We start from the raw sequence: 21,627 nt of genomic DNA, 5'->3' as shown, positions 1-21,627 counted from the left end.
TTTTTTATTCATCTTTCTGTAGGTGGAGGCACATCACAGTCAAAACGACAACTTCACATGTATTTATTGGGTTAAATGCACAGAGTCATGTGACCACAGCCTTCAGAGGAAAACCACCGGCCTGCCACTCCCGTTAAATCTGGGATGGGTCTGAAAATCCAAAATTTCAATCAGTCTATGTCTACAATACCAATTAACTCTTGTGCTATCCTATGGGGTCCAAATGACCCCACCCCTTATATGGATGTGTTCTCCCTACCATGACAAAGGTGGATAAAGGTGGAAAGATTTCATGTAATCCATGGACACCAGTGAAGATCACAAATCATTGAAGAAAAAAGGTTCAGAGCACTGTCTAGTGCAGGGGTGGGCAATTCCAGGCCTCGAGGGCCGGTGTGTCTGCATGATTTCCAGATAGTCTTGCCCTACTCATGGCTGATTACCTGGTTCAGGTGTGTCCATCCAATTAGAACATGCCAGAGCAGGGTATGCTGGAAAACATGCAGGAATGCGGCCCTCAGTGCCCACCTCTGGTCTAGTGGGTCTAGATGACCCAACTCCCAACGTTAAAGTGCCTAGGATAGCACAAAGGTTAATTTAATCCATAAATCAATTTTCCTTTACAACTGTGTCTTTGAGAGAGATAAAAAAAAACAGCTGTATGAACAAATTCTGGATTAAAAATTCAACCTCTGTTCCGTTTCCTTTTGGGAAAACCTTTTCTTTACGTAAACAGAACTAGTTTTAGGTTGAAAACAGAAAAATCTATATTTATTAGAATGAATAGAATCCATCCAGGATTCTGGCAGAGGCCCCGCCCTGATGGGAGCCTTCAACCGGCAGACGGGTGGTTTCTAAAGTTTCCCGTTTCGGGCACACAGAGGAAGCCTGAGTTCATCCGCTGAGGGAGAAAAGCCCAGGATGATTGTTTTATTCAAAAGAGACCGGCGCCAACAGAGAATGGAGATATGAAAATGGAGAACGTGCAGGGAGCACCGCTGCTGGGGGGGGGACGCTGAGGTAAAGGCTGGTAGGTCTGGTCCTGCTGTGGAGCTCTGCGAGAAGACACCCCCTCTAGGCGTACATGGTCAGCTGGAGCCACTGCAGACACAGAGGGGCGGGGTTAGAACTCCAGCATCTTTCCAAAGCTGACGACCTTGTGACGTCACAAGGACCGAACCAACTTTCCTGTCATGTCCCACCTCCAGCTTTTATGGATGCATAAAGAACTGCAGGTCATTTTATGTGCGGTTCTTTTTAGTTCAGAAACATCTAACCAAGAGGCGGCAAAGATGCAGAGCATTGGAAAAAAACACAGGAATGAAAACCTTCCAGATTTCCGATGTTTGGAATCTGTTGCATTTGTGAATGAACCCGTTCACATCAGAGCTTCAGCTGCAGTGTTGACATTCTGTCAACTACCCGTTTACGCCGTATCGTAATTCCAGCGGATTCTGAAGACTAGAAAAGCAGCTCTGTGCTGATATGCAGCAGTTTGTAGTAGTGAAGTGTTTACGCAATCACCGGCAGATTTATTTTACCACAACATAAAAACCACCAAGTGCATCACAGCGGAAAACACACAGGATGTAAGTAAAAACTGATCAGTCCATCATTCCAGTCCAACACTTTGAATTTAGCAAAGTCATGTGACCATACCGAATGTTCCCTTTGGCTGATCTAGAAGTGGAAAAACAACAGTGGGCTGGACTTTTGGAAACTAATGGACTTGTTTGTTTGGACACATATTTCATGTACACTTGATTATCTTGTAAGAAATCCGAGGAATGTGGAAAATTTCACCTTCATGGTCAGCACCAGTTATTTTATTTATCTCTGAAACACACTGGTTGAAGTTTTGGCTAAAGACATTTTGAATCCATTCTAGGTCAGTGAATCGGATCCTTCAAAATGAACCGACATGGACTATGAATCGTTTTGTCAACCACAAATTCTGACATGATTTGAGCCATTAAAATGAATCGTTTTTCCCATAAATGTCAGTAAATTAATTGATCTGTCGCAGTAAAAAGCTGCATTTCAAATCGGAACCGGATTTTGATAAATCATGTAATCAAATGGTTACAGTATAACGGGGTGGGATTATATAAGTTTGCTTCCTTCCACTCCCTTTCAAACAATATTTATTAATATGTCTAATTATCCTAAGTTTGATTAGTCATTGTACGAATGTATAACTGATGATTGTATTGTTTTTGTGTATTATTCCTATTTGATTGCTTGAAATAAACCATTTCAAATCAAATCAAATATCAGCTTTGCGTGGATATGCAACACTTTGTGTTAGTATTGTGTTGCATTAAAAGCTGCTTCTCTATGTGCCTGAATCAGCTGATTTCTGTTGATGGTTTAACCCTTGTGCTATCTTAGATGACCCCCCCCCTTGCATTGACGTGTTCTCCCTACCATGACAAAGGTGGATAAAGGTGGAAAGATTTCATGTAATCCATGGACACCAGTGAAGATCACAAATCATTGAAGAAAAAAGGTTCAGAGCACTGTCTAGTGGGTCTAGATGACCCAACTCCCAACGTTAAAGTGCCTAGGATAGCACAAGGGTTACTCAGCTGAAGAGTTACGGCGTGTTACAGAGAACGTTTCCTTTAGTTACTGCCGGCGACATCTCTGCTGTTAGAGTTAAAACATAATGTTTTTCTTAACTGTTTCTAATGTTTAAAATAAGTGAAACAGTTCAGCAATCATGTCAATGTTTCTACATATTCCTATCCAGGGTTCCCATTAGGATCTTTAAAAGCTTTAAATTTACATTTCTACCAAAAATGTCTCAGAAGCTCTTCCATGTCATGTGATGGGTCTTAGATTTCCTTCTTACAAACTGCCCGCTGTATTCAATCCAACACCAGATCCTTTAGTTTCATTTGAAGTCATCCTCTTGCTCTCTTGACGTCCTGCCAGCATCTCTGCTCAAAGATGTCTTCCAGTCCATCGGTCCTTCTGTCCTGTCAATAATTAACTCGTCCTTGCTGTCTGGTCAAGTCCCTGAGCACTTTAAGAAAGCTGTCGTCCTTCCTCTCTCTTTAAAAAACCTGGGCTTGACCCCTCCCTCTTGGGCGGTTATAGACCTATTTCTAATCTTCCATTCCTGTCCAAAATTTTGCCTTTAGACAGTCATGGCATACTTGGTCAGTTTCAGTCAGGTTTTCACAGAGCTCACTCCACTGAAACAGCCCTTCTCAGAGTCACTAATGACATCCTGATGCAGAGTGATGCAGGAAAATGCTCTGTGCTACTGCTACTGGACTTGACCCCAGCCAGTAATGGTAATGATCAACACTGTTGACCATTAATAGCATCATTATGCTGATGAAAATGCTGATGATTTTCTTGGCTGAAAAACTGGGTTGGTTGGGGTATCTGTATTCGTTTTAAACTGGTTCTCCTCTTATCTGACTGGTAAATAATTTTCTGTTGTATTTTCAAAGTTCAAGTCATCACTTCTGGTGTGCCACAAGGCTTTGTTTTGGGACCTTTACTGTTCATTTTATATCTGCTGCCTTTGTAGCATATTTAAGTTCTTTTCATGATATTTCCATTATTTTTATGCTGATGATATTCAGCTTTATGTGTCTTTAAAACCCCAGGATGTTTTTAAAATACAGATTTTACACAGGTGTCTGGATTCAGTCGACACCTCAAGATGAATAATATCTTTCTCCAAATAAATAAAGCCAAAACTGAGGTTTGATGACAGACCTGCTCTTCATAAAGAAGTGTTGTGATTGTGAGTGTGTGTGTGTGTGTGTGTGTGTGTGTGTGCATATATGGAGATGTCTGGGAGCTGATCTTGGGGGCTTCGTACCTCCAGCACGCTGAGTCTGATGGTTCCATCTCCATCCTGATCAAAGGCTTGGAATGCTCCTGAGAACAGAAAGACTTTGGTCAGGTGTGCTATACCTCACCTGAGACCTGAGGCACACACACAATCCTCGCACTGACTAATCATTGATAAATTGCATCTGGACTGTAATCTTTCTGTGGATTTCATATATTTTCAACCAGGTCAGAGTCTTCTCACATATGGTCCCACTGAACTGCGACACTTTAGTCTCTTTTGGGCTCCTCGTGCTCACATTCATGATTTCTGAAGAAAAGTGGATTCATCTTTTCAAAATTAAATGCAACATCGACACAGCGGCTCCGACTCACGGAACATGGCCTCCAGGCGAACCAGGCAGCTGATGAAGCTGTCGAAGTCGATGTTCATGTTCTCGTTGGCGTAGCGCAGCGTGATGATGTGGTACAGCTGGTTGTTGAGGCGAAAGCCTGAGCATGACACAAGACACATGACTGTACAGTGACAAGAACATCAGAGGTGAGTCCACAGATCCAGCTTCACATCCTCAAAACTGCAGCAGACGGAGGGCAGCTCCTGACCGCCCCACGCAGCCCATCCTCAGGAGGGTTCAGGTGGGCTGCGTGGGGCGGGTCAGGACCCTCACACTAAAGTCAAAAACATGCTGTAAAGGCTCATAGCACAGCAGAGAGCATCAGGCCTCATTCATGAATGCCCTCCTAAAGCGCTCTATGAGGAACTCGAGAGAAGAAATTCAGAAGTGCGTCTGCTGCACCAGTCAGAGACAGAAACACCACGGCTCCCTGATTCATGGAGAAGCAGAAGAGACAGCAGGGCGCTTTATATTTAGTTTGAGTGCTGAAAGAAAGCGTCTCAGGCTATAGATACCGTTTGGTTGGTGTGATGTTTCTCCAAGGCGGTAGTTTATTTTTACAGACGGAAAACCTTTGTGGAGGTTGGTTTGTTATGCTGCCTCATGGGGAGGGAACATGAAACTCCGATTTAAGCTGGATTTCATCCAAAGGACAGGAGTCTGCTGAATAAACATCGCATCAAAGTCTGGATGAGAACCTCCAGAGCCACGTGGACCAGCATTTCCTTTGTAATGACATATTGTCACCTGAAGGGGGCGCTCCAGAGCTGATTTCTACCACGAGCGTGTACAAATGTTTTCACTGAGATCTTCTCACGTGAACAAAACTCAAAAAATGCCATTTTTGTTGCACCGCTAATGTTAGGTTTGGGCTGTAAGCTAGCAAGAGAGCATGTAAAAAGAGAGCTGTCGGTAACGGGAAGGGGGGCGGGCTTGCTCCAGGGCAACTCAGAGGTGAATTTCTACTGTTTCTACTGCCGCTCTGCGGAAACGACATCCCAGAGAACGACACAGGTTTTATGATTTTGGCTAAAAACGAGATAATCATAATTAAAAGACCGCTAGGAACGCTTGAAATATTGAAAAAAATGATCAGATTGGGACTTTAAATATGACGTTGACTTTGTTATTTCAGGTTAGAACTATTTTCAGAAAAGGAAACTTTAAACTTTCATCAAAAATAATTTTATCCTTAATATTTTCATGAACGAGGCTGTTCAACAATTCTAATTGAACGTTAGCAGTTAAACTAAGTCAAGTAAGTAAATGAAAGTGCTTGTAAAATTCTGCAGTTGATTCAGTAAACAGTTCATATGGATCCACATTAATGCAATCTTCCCGTCTTTTAAGCATGAATGTTTCTGAGGTAGAGTTCGGTGTCAGCTCTGGATGTTTGGGTCGCTGCTGCCAACACGTGCACTTCCCTCTGTTCAAAGATGCTGACTCACTTCTACAGGACTTGCACTTTATTTGAAGACTGCATCTCACTTCCTGCTGGAGGAACATCAGACTTTTTACGTCATCCTGCAGCAGCTGCAGCAGCAGCAGCAGCAGCAGCATCCGACCATCGACCAATCACACGAACTGCACTCCCACAGAAACACTGCACTAAACAGAGGCGTGGCTGTGATTACCTGCATCATTCACAGCGTTCCTCATCTCATAGCTGTTGATGATGCCGGACTGGTCGGCGTTATAATGTTTGAAGATTCCCTGTAAGACAGGAAAGGGTAAAGAAAGGAAAGGGAAACTCCTTTTTCTTTCTCTTCAGATTTTCTCTGAGTAAAAAAATATGCAGGAAGCTGCCCCCCCCCCCACACACACACCTCCCACTGCTTGATCTTATTCCACAGATGTCTGAACTCCTGCAGGTTGAGTCGGCCCGTCCCGTCCATCTAGCAGAGGCTGTTAAGGTCAATGCAGGCAAAGCCGGATGTGCTGCAGACATCAGCGATCACACACTCAACAGAGATAAAACTGAGGTCAGTGGTGGTGGTGGGTGGGGGGGTCCATCACAGACCCTAGCCGGGGGGGTCGGCAGCTGTGGCTCCTCCAGAACACAGTCACAGAACACCGATACAAAGGATACGTCCATCAGAGCAATCATGCTCCTGCAGCTCTCCAGGCTGAAGCCCACCGTGTTCAGGTCCTTACCTGGGGGGGTGGAAGGGGGGCAGAAACCACAAACATCTCACATTAAGCACGGTGGTGGTGTGTTAATGATGCGGGCGGTCAGAAAAGCTTTTGTTTATCTTCAAGTGAGGGGGGGTGGGGGGGTGAAAGCTACAGCAAGAAAAACTCACGCTCAGTGATCACTCTGTTCAGAACGTTTTTCAGTTTGTTGGCTGTGATCTCCATGTCCTTCCGGGATAAAACCAGAGGAGACAACAGGTGAGCTCCCCGGCATTCGGACCGCGGCTGCTGGCTCACTTCCTGTCCCGACGTCTCCCTGTACTCACCTCACCAGCTATTTCCTGAAAAATCGTCCGGAAATGGTGGTCCTCCTCGCTCTCCTCCCCCACTGAGGCCGGTGCTGGCTGCAGAGCAGAAACAATGGTTTTCCATACGCTTCCACGCCGCCGGATTGAGTTCAGTAAAAACAGCGAACCAGTGGTGCCGACTGCTGCTCATTGACTGTAAATGAGAACTGGACGGAGTGACGTCATCCATAGAAAATGGCTTACTTGTGGCACCAACAGAATGTTAACTTAGTCATGATACGGATGTTATCATTGTGGAGCCAGACGACGTCACTAAGCAGTCCGAGTTGGTTGAAGTCATCGTTTCCATGGTAACCACTCTCACCAATCAGGAGTGAGAATTAGCACATGTATTGTTTTTTTCTTTTTCTTCTATCTGTGGCCCGGTACCAAGTCCACAGACCAGTACCGGTCCATAGCCTTGGGGTTGGGTCCACTGGTCTAAAGCCCCATTTTTTGCTCAAATCTTGTAGAATAAAGTGTGATGCCATAGGAGAGCGAGCTCTGAAAACTGAGATGCCCTCCAGGAGAGGCAAGACATTTATTTTTGGAATATCAGCCAGTTTAGAGACTTTACAATATTTTTTAATCCATAGTTTCATGATATTACAGCATGTTGTGACTAAAAAAGTGATTTTTCTTTCTGTTTTTGAAGCATTTATGTCATAAACAGGATTTTACTGCCGTCTCTGCTTGTGTGAAGTGTAAAGCTGCAGGATTGACTTCCTGGAGAATTCATGGAGTTCTGGATGGAAAGTCCCACAGAATCGGCTCATTGCTTGGAACAAAACAAAAAAGCTGCAGTTTGGGAGGTGGAGTTCACTCACCACTGGATGGTCGGCTTCGATCCTGTTCTCTATTTCCCTGATTGAAGATGAACAAACAGAAGTCACAACAGTAACACCAGCATCTCACAAATCTTCACACTGTTCTTCTCAGACCACGAGCCAAACAACGACACTTCTGTCAAAGGAAAAACTTCAAATCTGTTTGGCTTTTTCTACAAACTGAAGTCAGAGAATTCAAAAACTATTCAGTCATCTCTCATTTCCTGAAGTCTGCTAAACCTCATGTGTTTTCCTACTATTTCAATTCCCTTAAATGACTGTAAAGTAAAGGTTGTCAGTATAGTAGCAGAAAAATATCATAAAACTGACAACAAAGCTTTTTTTTTAAATCTTTGCTGCAGCCTCCAATAGGCAGCCTGGTTCTGGTCCTAGTCCATGGATGTGTTCCTCTGGCCCAGCAGGGGGCAGGAGTCTGGTTCTGAATGTCTCAAAGTTTACCAGGTCGTGCCCAAATGTGAGGTGGCTTGTCCTAAAAGAGACTCCATTACAGATGGGAGCTGCAGCCATTTTCTTCCAGCTCTACAAACCAAACTGCTGTTAAAATCGTATTGGATGATTCTGTTCAAACATGGCGGCACACAAACCAGCATGACAACAAGCAGAGGATGCGTTTCTACTGCACACTGAATGGGGCTGAGTCAGGAGGCTGGAGGCCGGCCCACAATGTTGTAAAATGATTGTTTGAAAACAGGGGCACAGCTTTGCAGAGATGGAATTCAAGTTGCAGAAACATGTTGTTGAGTCAACTAATTTGGCTTTGGTTGTGTAAAAGGGACTTGCAACGTGTTACCTTGTACCAGCATGTGCAGTGACATATGACCTCCAAAAATGTTCACATATTCGTAAGTTCAAGAAAATGTTTAAAGAAACTTTCATTTTACAACATGGTGATGAGAAAAACAAATTATGTAACAGATTAGTATTTTGTGGCCATTGATACTAAAAAAACTAAAAACTCATCTGTGTCCACAAAATACTGATTTATCGCACAAAATACTAAATTGTGCACACAAAATACTGATTTATTGCACAAAATACAGATTTTTGCACACAAAAGACAAATTTTTGTACACAAAATGCTAATTTGTGGACACAAAGTACTTATTTGTGCACACAAAATTCCTATTTGTTTGCATAATAGCTAATTTGTGCACACAAAATGCTAATCATTTGTTACCACAAATTATTAATTTGAGGAAACAGTTTATTATCACTATTTGAAAGTCATGTTCAGGATTCTATGATGTTCAGAACCCTTTTAATGTTAAACTCTTGGAAGCTGATGAACTGGGAAACAAAGTTAAGACAGACTAAAATAGGCTTTGTTCAGTTCTACATAATATGACGTGATGATCAAGTTCTTGTTGTATGAATATTCTGGGATGTTCTGTTTTCAGCCCCATGCAGAGAAACATAGAAACTGCTAAGTCAAAGAAGTGCATCAAAAGCTGTCAGACGGCAGCTGCTGGAGCAGATCACTCACTCTGAGGTGTTCCTCTTCTCAGAGAAGACGCGCAGGATGAACTCCCCCTCCTGGTGCGGCTCATAGGTGGAGGGGACGATGACGTACTCGCCAGGGCTCAGCCGGAAGCGCTGCGTCACCTCCCGGAGGTTGATGTAGGATTTGGAGCGTGCCTTGGAGGAGTTGAGGAGGAAGAAGTCCTTCTGCAAGTGTTGCTTGTTCCCATGCATCTGACAGAGGGAGGGAGGCACACATCACTCAACATTAAAGGGTTAGTGTGTGAAAAAGACTGCTTTCTCTTTCCTCACCTCTTTGGGGACCTGCAGCGGCGTCACCAGAGTTTGTGAATGAAAGAAAAAACAGGACATCTTTAGGAAACGCATCATTCTGCCGCCGGACCCTGACAGACGGACCCTGCTGGGCCTCACTGGACCTCATAAATGGAGAACCCAATGGTGAAGAGGTTGGCTCCCATCTTGCGCTCCCTCCGTCTGTTCTTCTGCATCAGTGAGACCACGAAGGTGCAGGCCACCTCGTTGTCATCCGGGTCGTCGTCCTCCTCCAGCAGGCGCAGGCGGTACTGAGGGTTGGTCCAGAAAGTGTCTGCAGGGACAGGTCACAGAGTCATAAGTGCTTCTCGCTTCCTCCCACCTGGAACAGCTCCGGGTCCTGCAGGCTCCACCTGGGTAGTTCCTGCAGCCACCGGCGGAGCAGCCCCGCAACCAGCGGCCCTCGTTCACAGAAACGGTCCACTTATGGATCTTATCGTCCTCCAGCGTGTCTGGAGTCAGGTTACAGATCTCAATCTTGGTGTAGTTCTTCTTGAAGTCCTCAAAGGACATCCTGCATGAGACCCAGAGACAATCAGGACCTTCTGCAGCCTCCTGGACAGCAGCATGGTCATCAAAGAGGTCTAACCAGAACTCCCCGTCCTCTGCGCTCTGGTGCTGCAGTTTCTCCTTCTCTGCCTTAGAGAGCGTGGCCCACTCCTTGGAGCTGTTGCAAAAACAGGAAAGAAAGTCAAAAACATGCAGGAGAAAGACGATTCACCCTGAAGGAGGTCTTCTGTAGAAATATTCACTTGTCACTCCAGGGACCGTTCCACTCCACCTGACCCCACGGGTTCCTGAGGCGCACCAGGCGAACCTTGGACTCCTTTTGCTGTGATGGCCGACACTGAGTCGTGAGAGAAAAAGCAGAAGTTTGAAGAGGCCTCCCATTGTTGGTGCTCTGTGTCAGCATGCAGGCTGGCAGGAGAAGGTGACCTTGAAGACCCAATCCAATGCTGTTTTTATATATATATATATATATATATATATATATATATATATATATATATATATACTGTACTTAGTACTGACTTCAACAGTTGAAGAATTCCATACATATATATATATATATATATATATATATATATATATATATATATATATATATATATATATATATATATATATATATATATATATATATATATATATATATATATATATATATATAATGTATGGAATTCTTCAACTGTTGAAGTCAGTACTAAGCATTTGACCCCACCAGTGAATATGTTTTTGAATTTATCATCATGTAAACTTCAGTCCAAAACATATTTATTTCTAAGTAACATTGGAAACAAAGTTACAGATCCAGTTGGAAAATAGGAATATAGTCCTGGTTATTGGGTCAGATGCTACTTTTTGGTCACAAAGTTGCTCAAACATCTTTAGACTAACCAAATGCCCCAACCTGCAGCTCATCCAGAATAAAACTCTTCATGGGACTGCCTACACAGGACAGAGGATCTTCCTGATGGCTCTCAGAGACTGGGACTCCTGTGCTTTTGTCATAGTAACAGCCCAGACTCTTCTATGCATGTCATGGGGCTGTGCACATCGGAGAAGGTGTGTGTAGATCCGTCAACATCACTATTACAGCGTCTCCCTCTCTTTGTGTGCTCGGGGTGATGTGAGCGGTTGCCCGAGGCTGCAGCGGGCCTTGGGGGGGCGCCAGGGGCTGAGCCCCTCTTTTCCTCAGTCTCCAGGGTTGGGGTTGGAGCGCCTTTAGTGGTTAACCTGTGCCTCCTGTTCATTTTAATTGATATTGATTAAATATTAGTTCATTTGCTACTCAAATGAGTAGGCTTTCCCACCTCCTGGGGGCTTTCCCGGGGGTGGGGTGAGTAGCAAATGAACTAATATTGAATCAATATCAATTAAAATGAACAAAAAAATCAATCTAGGGAAATAACCCCTTCCCCAGATTTTAATTGCTTTAGAGGGTTTTTGGGTGATCGGACGCCACTGTTGGGGGGATGGAGGCGTCTGTTTTGCCCCACCAATTTTAACTGCACCCCCTTAGCAAATGAACACACATACACACCAGGAGGATGGTGGTCACGTCAGACCCTGTCTCCACCCCGACCTGGGTTGGACGGGGCCAGCAGGTGGAGGTCGGGTGGCTAGGGTGTCGGGGGGATCCGGTACTCCATATTTTGCAGCTCACTCTCTGTGTGGTGGGGGGGTCCATAACGTCTGAGTTACGCGGCTCGTGTTCTTGGGGTGTGGGCAGCCTTCTTTACGGCAGGGCACCAGGCTAACCCAAAAATTGTCATCGTTGCTCACAGCAACCGGAGTTCTGTCCTCTTGTTCGCCGTCCCTGGGGCCTGTCGGGGGGGCCCTGCAGGTCATTGGTATCTTCCCTAGCCCCTGGGTGGCCGGGGCTAAAGGGCGGGCTGTCTGGGGTGCAGTGCGGGCGTGTCATGGAGGGTTCTGGCTCGCTTCTTGGGGTGGGGGCAGGTGGGCTACCCGCTCTCACTGAAGCATTCAGTGTGATGAAGTACACGTCAGGAAACACAGAATCTACCGGCTCGTTCCTCCTGGATTAACTCGGGAATGGTGGATGTTTTATCTGTTTCTTTGTTGGACGCGTAATCCCTGTGGATGCCTGTGTGCACGAGGAAGTGCTGCTCAGAGTGACAGGAAGTCTTCTATAGATACTGTAAAATTGTTTAGATAAGCTTAAGCCTTCTAAACAGTTGTGTTGATGCCGCGTCATGGTGTGTGTACGTGTGTATGTATCGTGTAAGTTACGTCTGACACTCATTCCATGACCTTGTATTATCACCCGCACTCCTAAAACTCAAAGTTCTCATCTATTACAAATGTGTTTATATCAACGCACTTAAACAGTAACAGCCAAAAGGTAAACATGTCCGTCACAAGAGGCACTGAGCTGCAATCTGTGGTTTATTTCCTTCGCTGGACAGGAGAAGAACTAAAAGAATGGTGTTTTTAACATGTACCTGTAGTATTTTTCTCATGATGGATGACATATATAAGGAAAATTAAACTTAAAAATAATTGTGAATCGGGAGCAGAAGCTGTTTGAAACAAATCCTATTTGCGATGTAGAAAATATGGGGGGCGGGCCACAAGATCCCTGCTCCGAGCTTCCAGCAACAGGAAGGGGAAGTGGTCCCGCCCACAACTCAGAGGTGAGTTTCTGATGAACTCCTGCCCCTCCGCAGAAACTATCTCCAAAAAAACCACACAGGTTTTTGTATTTTGGCTAAAAACGGCATAATCCTACCGAATAGGTCCCTGGTTATCTTTTTATCAATCGGAGAGGGACTTAACAGAGTCTGCTTTACCTCATCCACAGCCGTCACAGAGTAGGCGTGTCCCTTCACCAGCCCCGTCGTCGTGCGCGTCTCAAAGCGAGCAGGAACCAGAGACTGCAGATATTTTAACAAGAAAAATAAGCAAAAATAAGAAAGAAGCATCATATAGAGATATAAAGCTGCTTCAGGTCATTTTAAACTAAAAGGTTTGATTTGAATCAGAATCAGAGCGAATGACAGATCACCCACACACACACACCCACACACCCACACACACACACACACACACACACACACACACACGTCACAGAAGATGCAGAGTGAAACCTTTTTCCCACTGGGCATGGACACATCTATCAGATATCGAAATCATAGCTATTTCAATGTTTACAGCTGTAGATATGCATCCAATAGATATGGATTTTACACTAGATCTTTAGCAGACGACTTTCCCACATCATGCATTGGGCGTTTACAACAAGCTGACATTTTTTCTCGAAGCGGATTAAAGGTAATTAAATATGGTAGATAAAAACATAACAAACAATTAAAAAGGTGCATCAATAGTGGTTTTGTGAGCTTTAGAGACCATCTTTCAAACGTTTGAAAATGCAACCGAGGACCATGTTCGTAAAGATGCATTCAAGATCAGCAACGCTAAAGGTTGATCTGATAGGGTCTAAAAACAGGATCCCTTTGATGAAAGTGACTGTTCACAGTAATAATAATAATAATAATCCATTTTATTGAAAGCGACTTTCACGAAACCCAACACGCACATAATCCTATTAGTGGTTTCCCATAATGATGGCCGTTTTTCGGTTTCTCACTGGCTATTTCGACATTTCTTTAATACTCACTCTATATTGCGTTGGCCATTTTGTAGTGCTGTCCGAATCTACTCTTCCAAAATTGAGTGACCTAGAAATCTCCCAGAAGTCTTTGCGAATAACCAGTGTGCATCGATGCTCACTTGATTGACGAATATATGGCCCACAATCCATTGCTTTGAACAATCTTTGCCAAAAAAAAAAAGCATTTAACCGTATTTTTTTAATAAACCATCTGCTCTTAACCATAAGCTCTCAAACAATTTTATTGATTAGACTTTGTGAAATCAGTGACGTCATATTTGCCGTTAACAAAAACCAGCTAGTGAGTATTTAAAATCCAGGGCTCTGCATAGTCCCACACAGCATGGTTTTTTAGTAGTTAGGGATTAGGCAGGCAATTGGGACACAGACAGTGTGTTTCATTTTTCTAACATTTCATTTTGTTTTCTGGAAATTACTTTTGTTCTCCAAAATGTTTATTCCTTTTTGTTTTTTACATTTTGGTTTCTTGAATTTTGTTTGTTTTCTGAAATGTAATACTGTGCTTTTAATATTTGTTTTGCTTTTTTAATTGTCGTCATTTTTGCATCGAGTGATTTGTTGATGTGATTTGGACTTCAAAGCCACCGTACCTGATCTAAAACATCTAAAAATCTCCCAAGATCAGATCATTACAAGTCAATGGGTAGGAGACCTCTCTATGCAGATATCTTTCAGAACACTATGGTAGACCTCTAATAGAAAAACCAAATAGAATTGTCCTAGATGTCCAGTATAGATCTACAATAGATAGATATTAAATAGACATCTTGTGTGCGATGGATTACATTTCTTCTGCGTTTTGGTCACTAAGTAAAAATAATTTAGATCTTTTTGAAACCTTAACATAAACGGCTTCCTGATTATTTTGTTTTCCCACAACAATACAGTTACATTGTGACGGCAACGGGATCAGGATCGCTGTGGATCTACAGCACTAAGATCAGGGCTGCAGCTCTAGCATCAGGCTCTCGCAGAGGAAACTGCACAGATGTCATTCTTACAGAAACCATCCCATGAAAAAGGAACTCATCTTCATTCTGGGGGGGTTAAATGAATAGGCCTCACATCGATGGAGCACCCCATCAGGGAGCCTCTCTCCAGAGCTTTCTTCATGGTCTTGTATAGCTCTTTGGGAGCTTCCTTCATCTCATAAAACTCAGTGACCCCCCCGGTGAAATCCTCCATGGCCTCTGTGGTGTTTCCCCCCTTCAGGGCCTCATAGGAGCCGTGAAGCCTGCAAAAACAAAGAAAAAAAGAATCATCATCAAAGTTGTGAAAGTCAGATCTCAGTGGAACGTGTTGACTGTTCTTGATTGCAGCAGATGTATCTGTTCTCCAGGTCAGTAGGTGGCGCTAGCGAGTGAATCCTCTTAGTCACAAAAGCTTTAGTAGAAAAGGTTACTGGGTCACTCAGGATTCGCATAAAGAACCAGATTGTAAATTCAAAAAACTGTTTGAAAATTTGAAAACAGTTTTAACACATTCAGAGACCATGCTCCCTAGTTGTTTTTTTAATGGCGAATATGACTTCACCAAAGTCATGAAGTGAAAACTGAATCGATATGAGTGTTTTACAACTACTATTTGTAAATCCACTTTGTTCTGGTGATGAAAATGTTGAACGTTTATTAAAAGAATTAATTGAAATACATTATTTTTGCAAAAGAAGTTCAAACGCAATGCATTCTGGTCTATATTTGCCAATTTAGTGAGCATCGATGCATGCTGGTTTTTCACAGGGACTTCTGGGAAATGTCTAGGGCTCTTGATGTCTAGGGCTCTTTCAATGTTTGATACAACTTTAGAAAATTTACATTTTTTCCTCAACATTTCTGATATTTTCGTCAGATTTAAAATGTGAGTTTTCATGTTAAACACTGTTTTCATTCATTCGTTTTCTATTCTGTTTTTTCCCTTTCGGGTCACGGGGCTGCTGGAGCCTATCTCGGCCGCTTGTGGGTGAAGGTAGGGGACGCCCTGGACAGGTCGCCAGTCTGTCGCAGGGTAGAATATCCACAATCAAATCATGATCATACCAATGGACAATTTAGAGTTGCCAATCAACCTATAAAGCATGTTTCTGGACGGTGGGAGGAAGCCCCCGTGCACGCATGCACGGGGAGAACATGCAAACTCCACACAGAAAGGTTCCCCATTGATGTTGATTTTCATGTCCCCCAGCTGGGACTTGAACCAGGGGCCTTCTTGCTGTGAGGCAAGGGCGTTAACCACTGCGCCACCATGCAGCCTGTTACACTGTTTTCAATTTTTCTTTTTGTCCCCACAAAGGTTTTTTGTATTTGGGTCAAATCTGCAGAGCTCAGCTGACACTTTCCTGAATTTGTCTGATTTAAAGAAACAAAGAATCCACATCCTTCTTTCAGTTTAGTCAAACTGTGTCTTTTCCACAGAGAGTTACATGAACTATTCTCTTACTTAAGGGCAGATTCTTGTATTTTAACACAGAATGACTCAGAACTTCCTAAAACATTCTGAAGCAACAGCTTCTGCTAACAAACTGAGCCTGATGGAGCCAAACTCTTCAGAGAAGCTCCTTGGGTGAACAGCTTACTTGGCATAGGCCTTCTCCAGCAGGGCACTCCAGAATTCATTTCTCTCCGCTGACTTGGTGAAAACCAGCTGGTTGTTTAAGGTTGGGATGCGGTCGTCAACGACGACGTCCACCCAGTCGCCATACCTCCAGAACTGAAGGAGGAGAAACCAGAGACGGTGTGAGAAAAAGAGGACTTTTCCCCAGAGGCAGGCTCTGGATGCATAACATCTAGAACCAGAACTGAGTTTGATCCATTCATGTCATCTCCCTGCATAAAAGATTTAACTAACTTTGTGTCAATAAGATGCAACCCCATTCTTATGCCTAAATGGATATTTTTTATTCATTATTTACGTAGTGCAAATGTCTTTAACAGATCAACTCTTTTTTTTTCTTATTGACACTTTTTTAACCAACAAAAACACAATATATAGAGAACCACTTCAAACATTAAATAAGACCTGCATTTTGGGGTTTTAGGGTGCATTCAGACTGAGAAAACCGTTTGCTCCGGACCAAGTCCTCTTAATTTGGTCCAGTTCGAGTTCTGAACCTGGCGTTTGGTGTGTGATCAGACTGCTGTCAAACGGCCTTTCCAGGGGGGTATTCCAGAAAAAAATTACACGTTATCAGAAATTTATTTCACTTTCATTTAAATTAATTCAATTAAGTAGGTGTAACTTTGGTGCTGCTGTTAGATCGGCACCGCAAGGGATTGTGGGATATCATTCCCTTTGCCCGTCTGGACGGATTTGTTTAATTCTTTCTGCACCATGAGTGAGATGGAAGGAGAGGGTGATGAGTTCATTTAGCACCAATAGTGCAGTGTAACTTTACAAAACCTACAGTTACAATCAGAGTCTTTATATCTGAAATTATCTTTAATATTGCAAATCCATACTTTGTCATTAATTTTAATTTAAAAATGAGAATATCTGCGGCCTCAAACTTAAACACATGAGAGTTCAAGAATTACAATAAATTAAGATGGAAAAACTTTAATTGAATTGGAGTAATATGACATTTAGTTAGATAAATATGTAAAGTTGAGTTGTATAAACAATTATTGAGTTTTATAGACGTAAGAAATTAGGTTGAATAAATTTAACTCAATTACTTGTTTCGTCCGTTCTTTTTCTACAAGCAGAAACTCTTTCTTTTGCTGATGATGCAGCCGTGTTACTTTTTTGATGAACGTATAATCTCCATACGGCGTCATTAAAATCTCAGACTCCGTCTCACTGAAGTATAGCGCTTTCTTTCTTTTTTTCGCCACGCGTTTCCATGGTGACTCCGGAAATTGGCGATCCATTGAGAATGTCTTTATGTACCTGCTGTGCACGTGCATTAACCCAGGGTTACCAAGTCGAGCGTAATTACACCAACTCATATCCGGTCTTTTGGAACCGACATACCCAGAGTAAGTAAGTTCAGGCGGATTTCAGCCAGAGTTCAGAGTTCATGCTTTCTGGAATACCCCCCTGATTCGAACCAAAGCTTGTAAACAAAACCACGCAAATAGAAATATCTTCAGTCATTGGTCAGGAATTACGAGGGCGGGGCAAAGCTACTAAAGACAGAAATTACGGAATTCCTGCGCTTTGCAGTTCTCCTCTAGGTTAGTTCATTCAAACTTTATGTTTTGCTGTCCAATTTCAAATGCCTGTGTCAACATCAAGCACAACACTTTTTAATGCTGCTTGGATCCGATGGAGGCGTCCTGCAGGGCGGTTACTGGCAATGAGACAGCCGAGAGGGTACACCAATAAGTGTTTATGATATATAGACTGTGTTAAAAACAGAGAGCAGCAAAGTGTATCCCATTAAAATTTATGTGATCACATAACAATAGGCTGCTGTGTGTTATCGTTGTGTTGTCATGGCAATATTTTGAGAGAATTCTGTTAAGGAACTACAAGGTAGCTTTAGGGGATGGCGTCACAACAGCGTGTGTCGCGTAACGAGACAAAGAAAAGCATGTAAAACGTGTTTTCAGCTGTGGTAAAAGAGACGTAATTCATTTTTCCTCTTTGATAACAACAATCATTGCTTTACATTTGTACGCGGCTCATCTGTTGCTACATTGTGACTTCATTCTACATTCTCTTCTTCTTTAGATCACATGACCACGGTGGCTGTATTGGTTCAGTTCTTCCGCTCCGAGAATGGATTGTATTCAGAATGAGGAATCTCAGAGCTAAACCGAAGCTCAGTCCGGTTGGAAACTAACTGAAACCACCTCCAAAGATGGGTCAGGGAGCGGTTCCTGGTCCCAGACCAGGGTATGCTTGGGTGTATTCAGACTGAAAATGAGTTTCGGATTATCAGGAAAACAGAACTCTACTTCACTGTAAGCGAACCAAATGTGTCCAGTCTGATTACACTCAAAGAGTGTAATCAGACTGGACACATTTATAATGTATTCAGGTATTGTTTAAAGTGTCAAGTGAACCCAACATCCCTAACTTCAGCCGGGGTGAAAGTAGGTGTTTTTCATGCCGGTACTAACCATCAGCTTTAAGTAGCTGATCTGGTTTCTTCTGTCAGTATTGATCTGTCCGGTTCTGGAGATGATTCTCTCAGGTGTCTGTACAGGTTGGTTGTGGAGCCGGTTCTAGATGGAATTATTTTCCTGCAGACGCTACACTTCCTTTACATTATCGATAAGTCAAATAGTGAAATAGCTTTAAATGTAAGAATTCATGATTAATCATTGTTTTTAAGTGGAAAATAAATCGATGTTTCACTGAATCAGAAGTGGGGCTTGTTAGCTTTCATTAAACTAGAACAGCCTTTGTTTTCGATGAACCTCAACTGCTGTCAGTCCAACATTAGTGAACATGTGTGAAGAACATCAGATCAAACCCAAAAGTCTCTCTGCATGTGTGCTTTGTAACAACACATCCTCTGACCTGGAAGTGGAAGATGCCGGCGTAGCTCTCGGAAAAGCTCTGCTCCTGAGGAACCACTCGGAAAAGCAGCTTCTCGTTCAGCGTGAGGCAAGCGATGGCGGCCAACAGCCAGCAGTCACCTGAGCACACAGAGCGCCGTCACGTCAGGCCTTCCAGTCTCATGATCACCTGCAGCTGATCCGAAAACAGCTGCTCTGGGTTCAGGAAAACATCAGGACGGCTTAAATGTGTGGAGGAAAAATGTTTGCTGACGGTTGTGTTTTGATGAGGGAAAGCCTCACCAGGAACAATGTCGGGGTTGTTTTTTTTTGTTGGGGGCGGGGGCAAGGCCTGCCACCACCTTTGTCACCGTGCCCCTCTGTCCTCTTTATTTGCTCCCCCAACAAAACAATGAGAATTGCTGCTGGTTGGATTCTTTTCCAAAAGAGTAAGTATAATACGGGGGTGGGGGGTAGGGGGGGTGCTGCTCCACCACCCGATGACTGGTTTTGCTCCAAACACAAGAAAGCGTTCCTTCACTAAATAGACAAGAGGCTGAGTGGAAAAGCATCTATTACCCAGATCTCCCTGGCAGATGTCAGTCCGGCTGGCCCCCCCAACTATGAACTGGGGGTTGTCACAGATTTCCTGCCAGAAACAGAAATAAAAGGCCGGCTTCAGATTGAAACACAGAGGAATTTAGAAAAGAGGTCTTCTCAGCAGAACGTCACACTGCGGAACCTCAGAACAATACCCAGAACACATTTCTACTTTAAATAGACTTGATTTGAGGCACAGGTAATACCTCACCTGTGGGAAACCTAAGAGTGCAGTTTCCTGTCTGAGAGAGATCCATGCCCTCTTTTTAACCCTAGTCCCCCAGCATATCTAGACCCCGCCCCCCAACCATCCTCCTACCTTGGGCCTCTTCCAGACGATGTTCTTGACCTTGTTGGACTTGTGGCCAAGCTCCTTGAAGCCCAGAGACTCGACGGTGGCAGGGAAGGAGTCGTCCTCGAACAGGCCCTTCCTCTGCAGGCACTCCTGCCGCAAGGTGCTGAAGTCCTGTCCGTTGAAGTGGAGGGGCTTGGTGACGGAGCCTTCACCGTCCCTCCGTTCCCGTTCCCGGATCAGCCGGTCGCAGAAAAAGCCCGGCGGTGAGTATGGCATCTCTTCTCAGCAGGCTTTTTTATTTTTGGAGCAACAGGCCACGGACACTCGTACTAAAGTCTTACAGTCCAAAAGACTCTGGCATAAATCCAAACACCTGGTATGTGATTGGCTCCTTCCTGGCGTGACGCCCCCCTCCTCTTCGTCACTGAGCAGATGCAAACTCTCATGCATTCACCTCAGCCATTCATGTGCACAAAGATGCACAGGAAACCCCACATCACATAGATGCCTGTTTGTTGGCCTCCCATTGGCTGGGGCCAACAATGTCCCCTACATGCCTGGCCACGGGTGCCATCATTGTTGGGGGACACAAAGCCAGAGGGTTAGCTGCAGCAGTGGCCTGCAAAAGGGGGCTGCCAGAGGCCCTGCCTCAGCAGAAGGCATTCAAGCCCTTTAAACCTATTCTTCATGGAGCTCAGTGTCCAGCACTCTCAGCAGAACCGCAGCCTGAGCTGTGGAGAGGGACACATCCTTTTTTACACATCTGTGAGCGCCAGAGACTCCCCACTGGGGAGCTGCCGCTCAGCTGGGACACCGATTTATCAACAAATTCCAGAAATTTGTCAGGAGGTCCAAATCATCAAAGATGGTCTTTAAAGAAAGGCTTGCCTTGGGACAATCAAATTGAAGGTGATAAATGTATTAATACCAGGGGCCTGAATGCCACCTGGGAGATCTTGAAGAAGTTCATCATGGGGTTGACCCCTGCGGGTACCCAGGGTTTTTGGGTTGTCCTGGTCATAGAATGCCCGGAAAAGGAATGTACCATTGTCAGGTGTGTGGTAGGTGTATCGTGAGGTGTTTATAAGGATAATGCCCGCTGCACTTATGACGTGTGAGTGATCCTGTCGCCCGGTGCCCCAACGTCACGCCAAAGAGCAGGGAGGACTTGAACAGCACTTACTGGCCCTTTGAAGATTTAGGGAGTTAAAAAAATGAAAAGTCTGTAGAACACGCCTGCATCTCATCTAATTCAACCTTACTTACCCCTGCATGTTGTTTCAGAGTTGGTAGTACAACCTGTTGCTAGCATCATGCTAATAAAGAAATCTGCTGGAATATACTCTCTTTACTGGCTCTCCAAACGGTCTTGATGTTTTGAGGGGGGCCTCCTGCGTGCCCTGTACAGGTTTGCCCGTTTTTCACCTGTAAGGGTAGTTATGACTAAGGCATAAAACTGAAGGGCAGACTTTTCCTACAGTCTGTATGTACTTCTCAGCCATGCGTGGGTTTACTCCAGTGTCCTCCCACAGTCCAAAACCATGTTTCATAGGTTACTTGGTGACTGTAAAATGTTTGAGCGTGAGTGTGTTTGTGATTGTGTGACCCTGTGACGGACTGGTGATTTGTTTGGAGTGTACCCCACCTTCCCCCAACAGTAGGATCCAGCAACCCCGTAACACAGAAAGGGATTCAGTGGGATCAGAGGATTGATGCATGGATGGATGGTCCATCAAATGCCTCTGAGTTTTGTTTTATTTTTGGGATAAAACATAATTCAAAGCGACTTTCCTCTTTCTACC

At 44.0% G+C, this 21,627-nt stretch overlaps 1 protein-coding gene across 2 annotated transcripts; it reads right to left on the bottom strand.

Moving 5' to 3' along the window:
• Positions 1 to 46: 46 nt before the first annotated feature.
• LOC101157263 (calpain-3) lies at positions 47 to 21,501 on the bottom strand. 2 transcript variants are annotated; one of them, XM_011490776.3, is made up of 21 exons: positions 19,850 to 21,501; positions 19,510 to 19,579; positions 18,953 to 19,071; positions 16,059 to 16,192; positions 14,552 to 14,720; positions 12,642 to 12,725; positions 10,080 to 10,174; positions 9,917 to 9,994; positions 9,681 to 9,841; positions 9,432 to 9,601; positions 9,307 to 9,318; positions 9,020 to 9,228; positions 7,516 to 7,552; positions 6,668 to 6,745; positions 6,512 to 6,569; positions 6,289 to 6,362; positions 6,035 to 6,103; positions 5,843 to 5,921; positions 4,189 to 4,305; positions 3,842 to 3,900; positions 47 to 1,101 (listed from the first exon to the last, which is right to left on the bottom strand). In XM_011490776.3, exons 1-21 carry the CDS (start codon positions 20,099 to 20,101, stop codon positions 1,075 to 1,077), a joined length of 2,151 nt encoding a protein of 716 aa, XP_011489078.1. In that variant the 5' UTR covers positions 20,102 to 21,501; the 3' UTR covers positions 47 to 1,074. The 2 variants fall into 2 exon arrangements, with proteins under 2 accessions (XP_011489078.1, XP_011489079.1); XM_011490777.3 differs by having other exon boundaries at positions 6,298 to 6,362; positions 19,850 to 20,101.
• Positions 21,502 to 21,627: the final 126 nt, after the last annotated feature.

This window comes from Oryzias latipes, chromosome 22 (assembly GCF_002234675.1).
Source record: "Oryzias latipes chromosome 22, ASM223467v1".
Taxonomy (NCBI): Eukaryota; Metazoa; Chordata; class Actinopteri; order Beloniformes; family Adrianichthyidae; genus Oryzias; species Oryzias latipes.
This window is presented reverse-complemented; position numbering and strand designations above follow the sequence as displayed.

What these genes read in the sequence shown, in the direction of transcription:
- LOC101157263 (XM_011490776.3), bottom strand. Translation starts at nt 20,101, where the DNA reads ATGCCATACTCACCGCCGGGCTTTTTCTGCGACCGGCTGATCCGGGAA. An exon ending in TGGCTGCAGGAACTACCCAG is followed by an intron (nt 9,602 to 9,680) that starts GTGGAGCCTGCA and finishes CTGTCCCTGCAG; the next exon opens with ACACTTTCTGGACCAACCCT. An exon ending in TTCAGGAAATAGCTGGTGAG is followed by an intron (nt 6,570 to 6,667) that starts GTGAGTACAGGG and finishes TTATCCCGGAAG; the next exon opens with GACATGGAGATCACAGCCAA.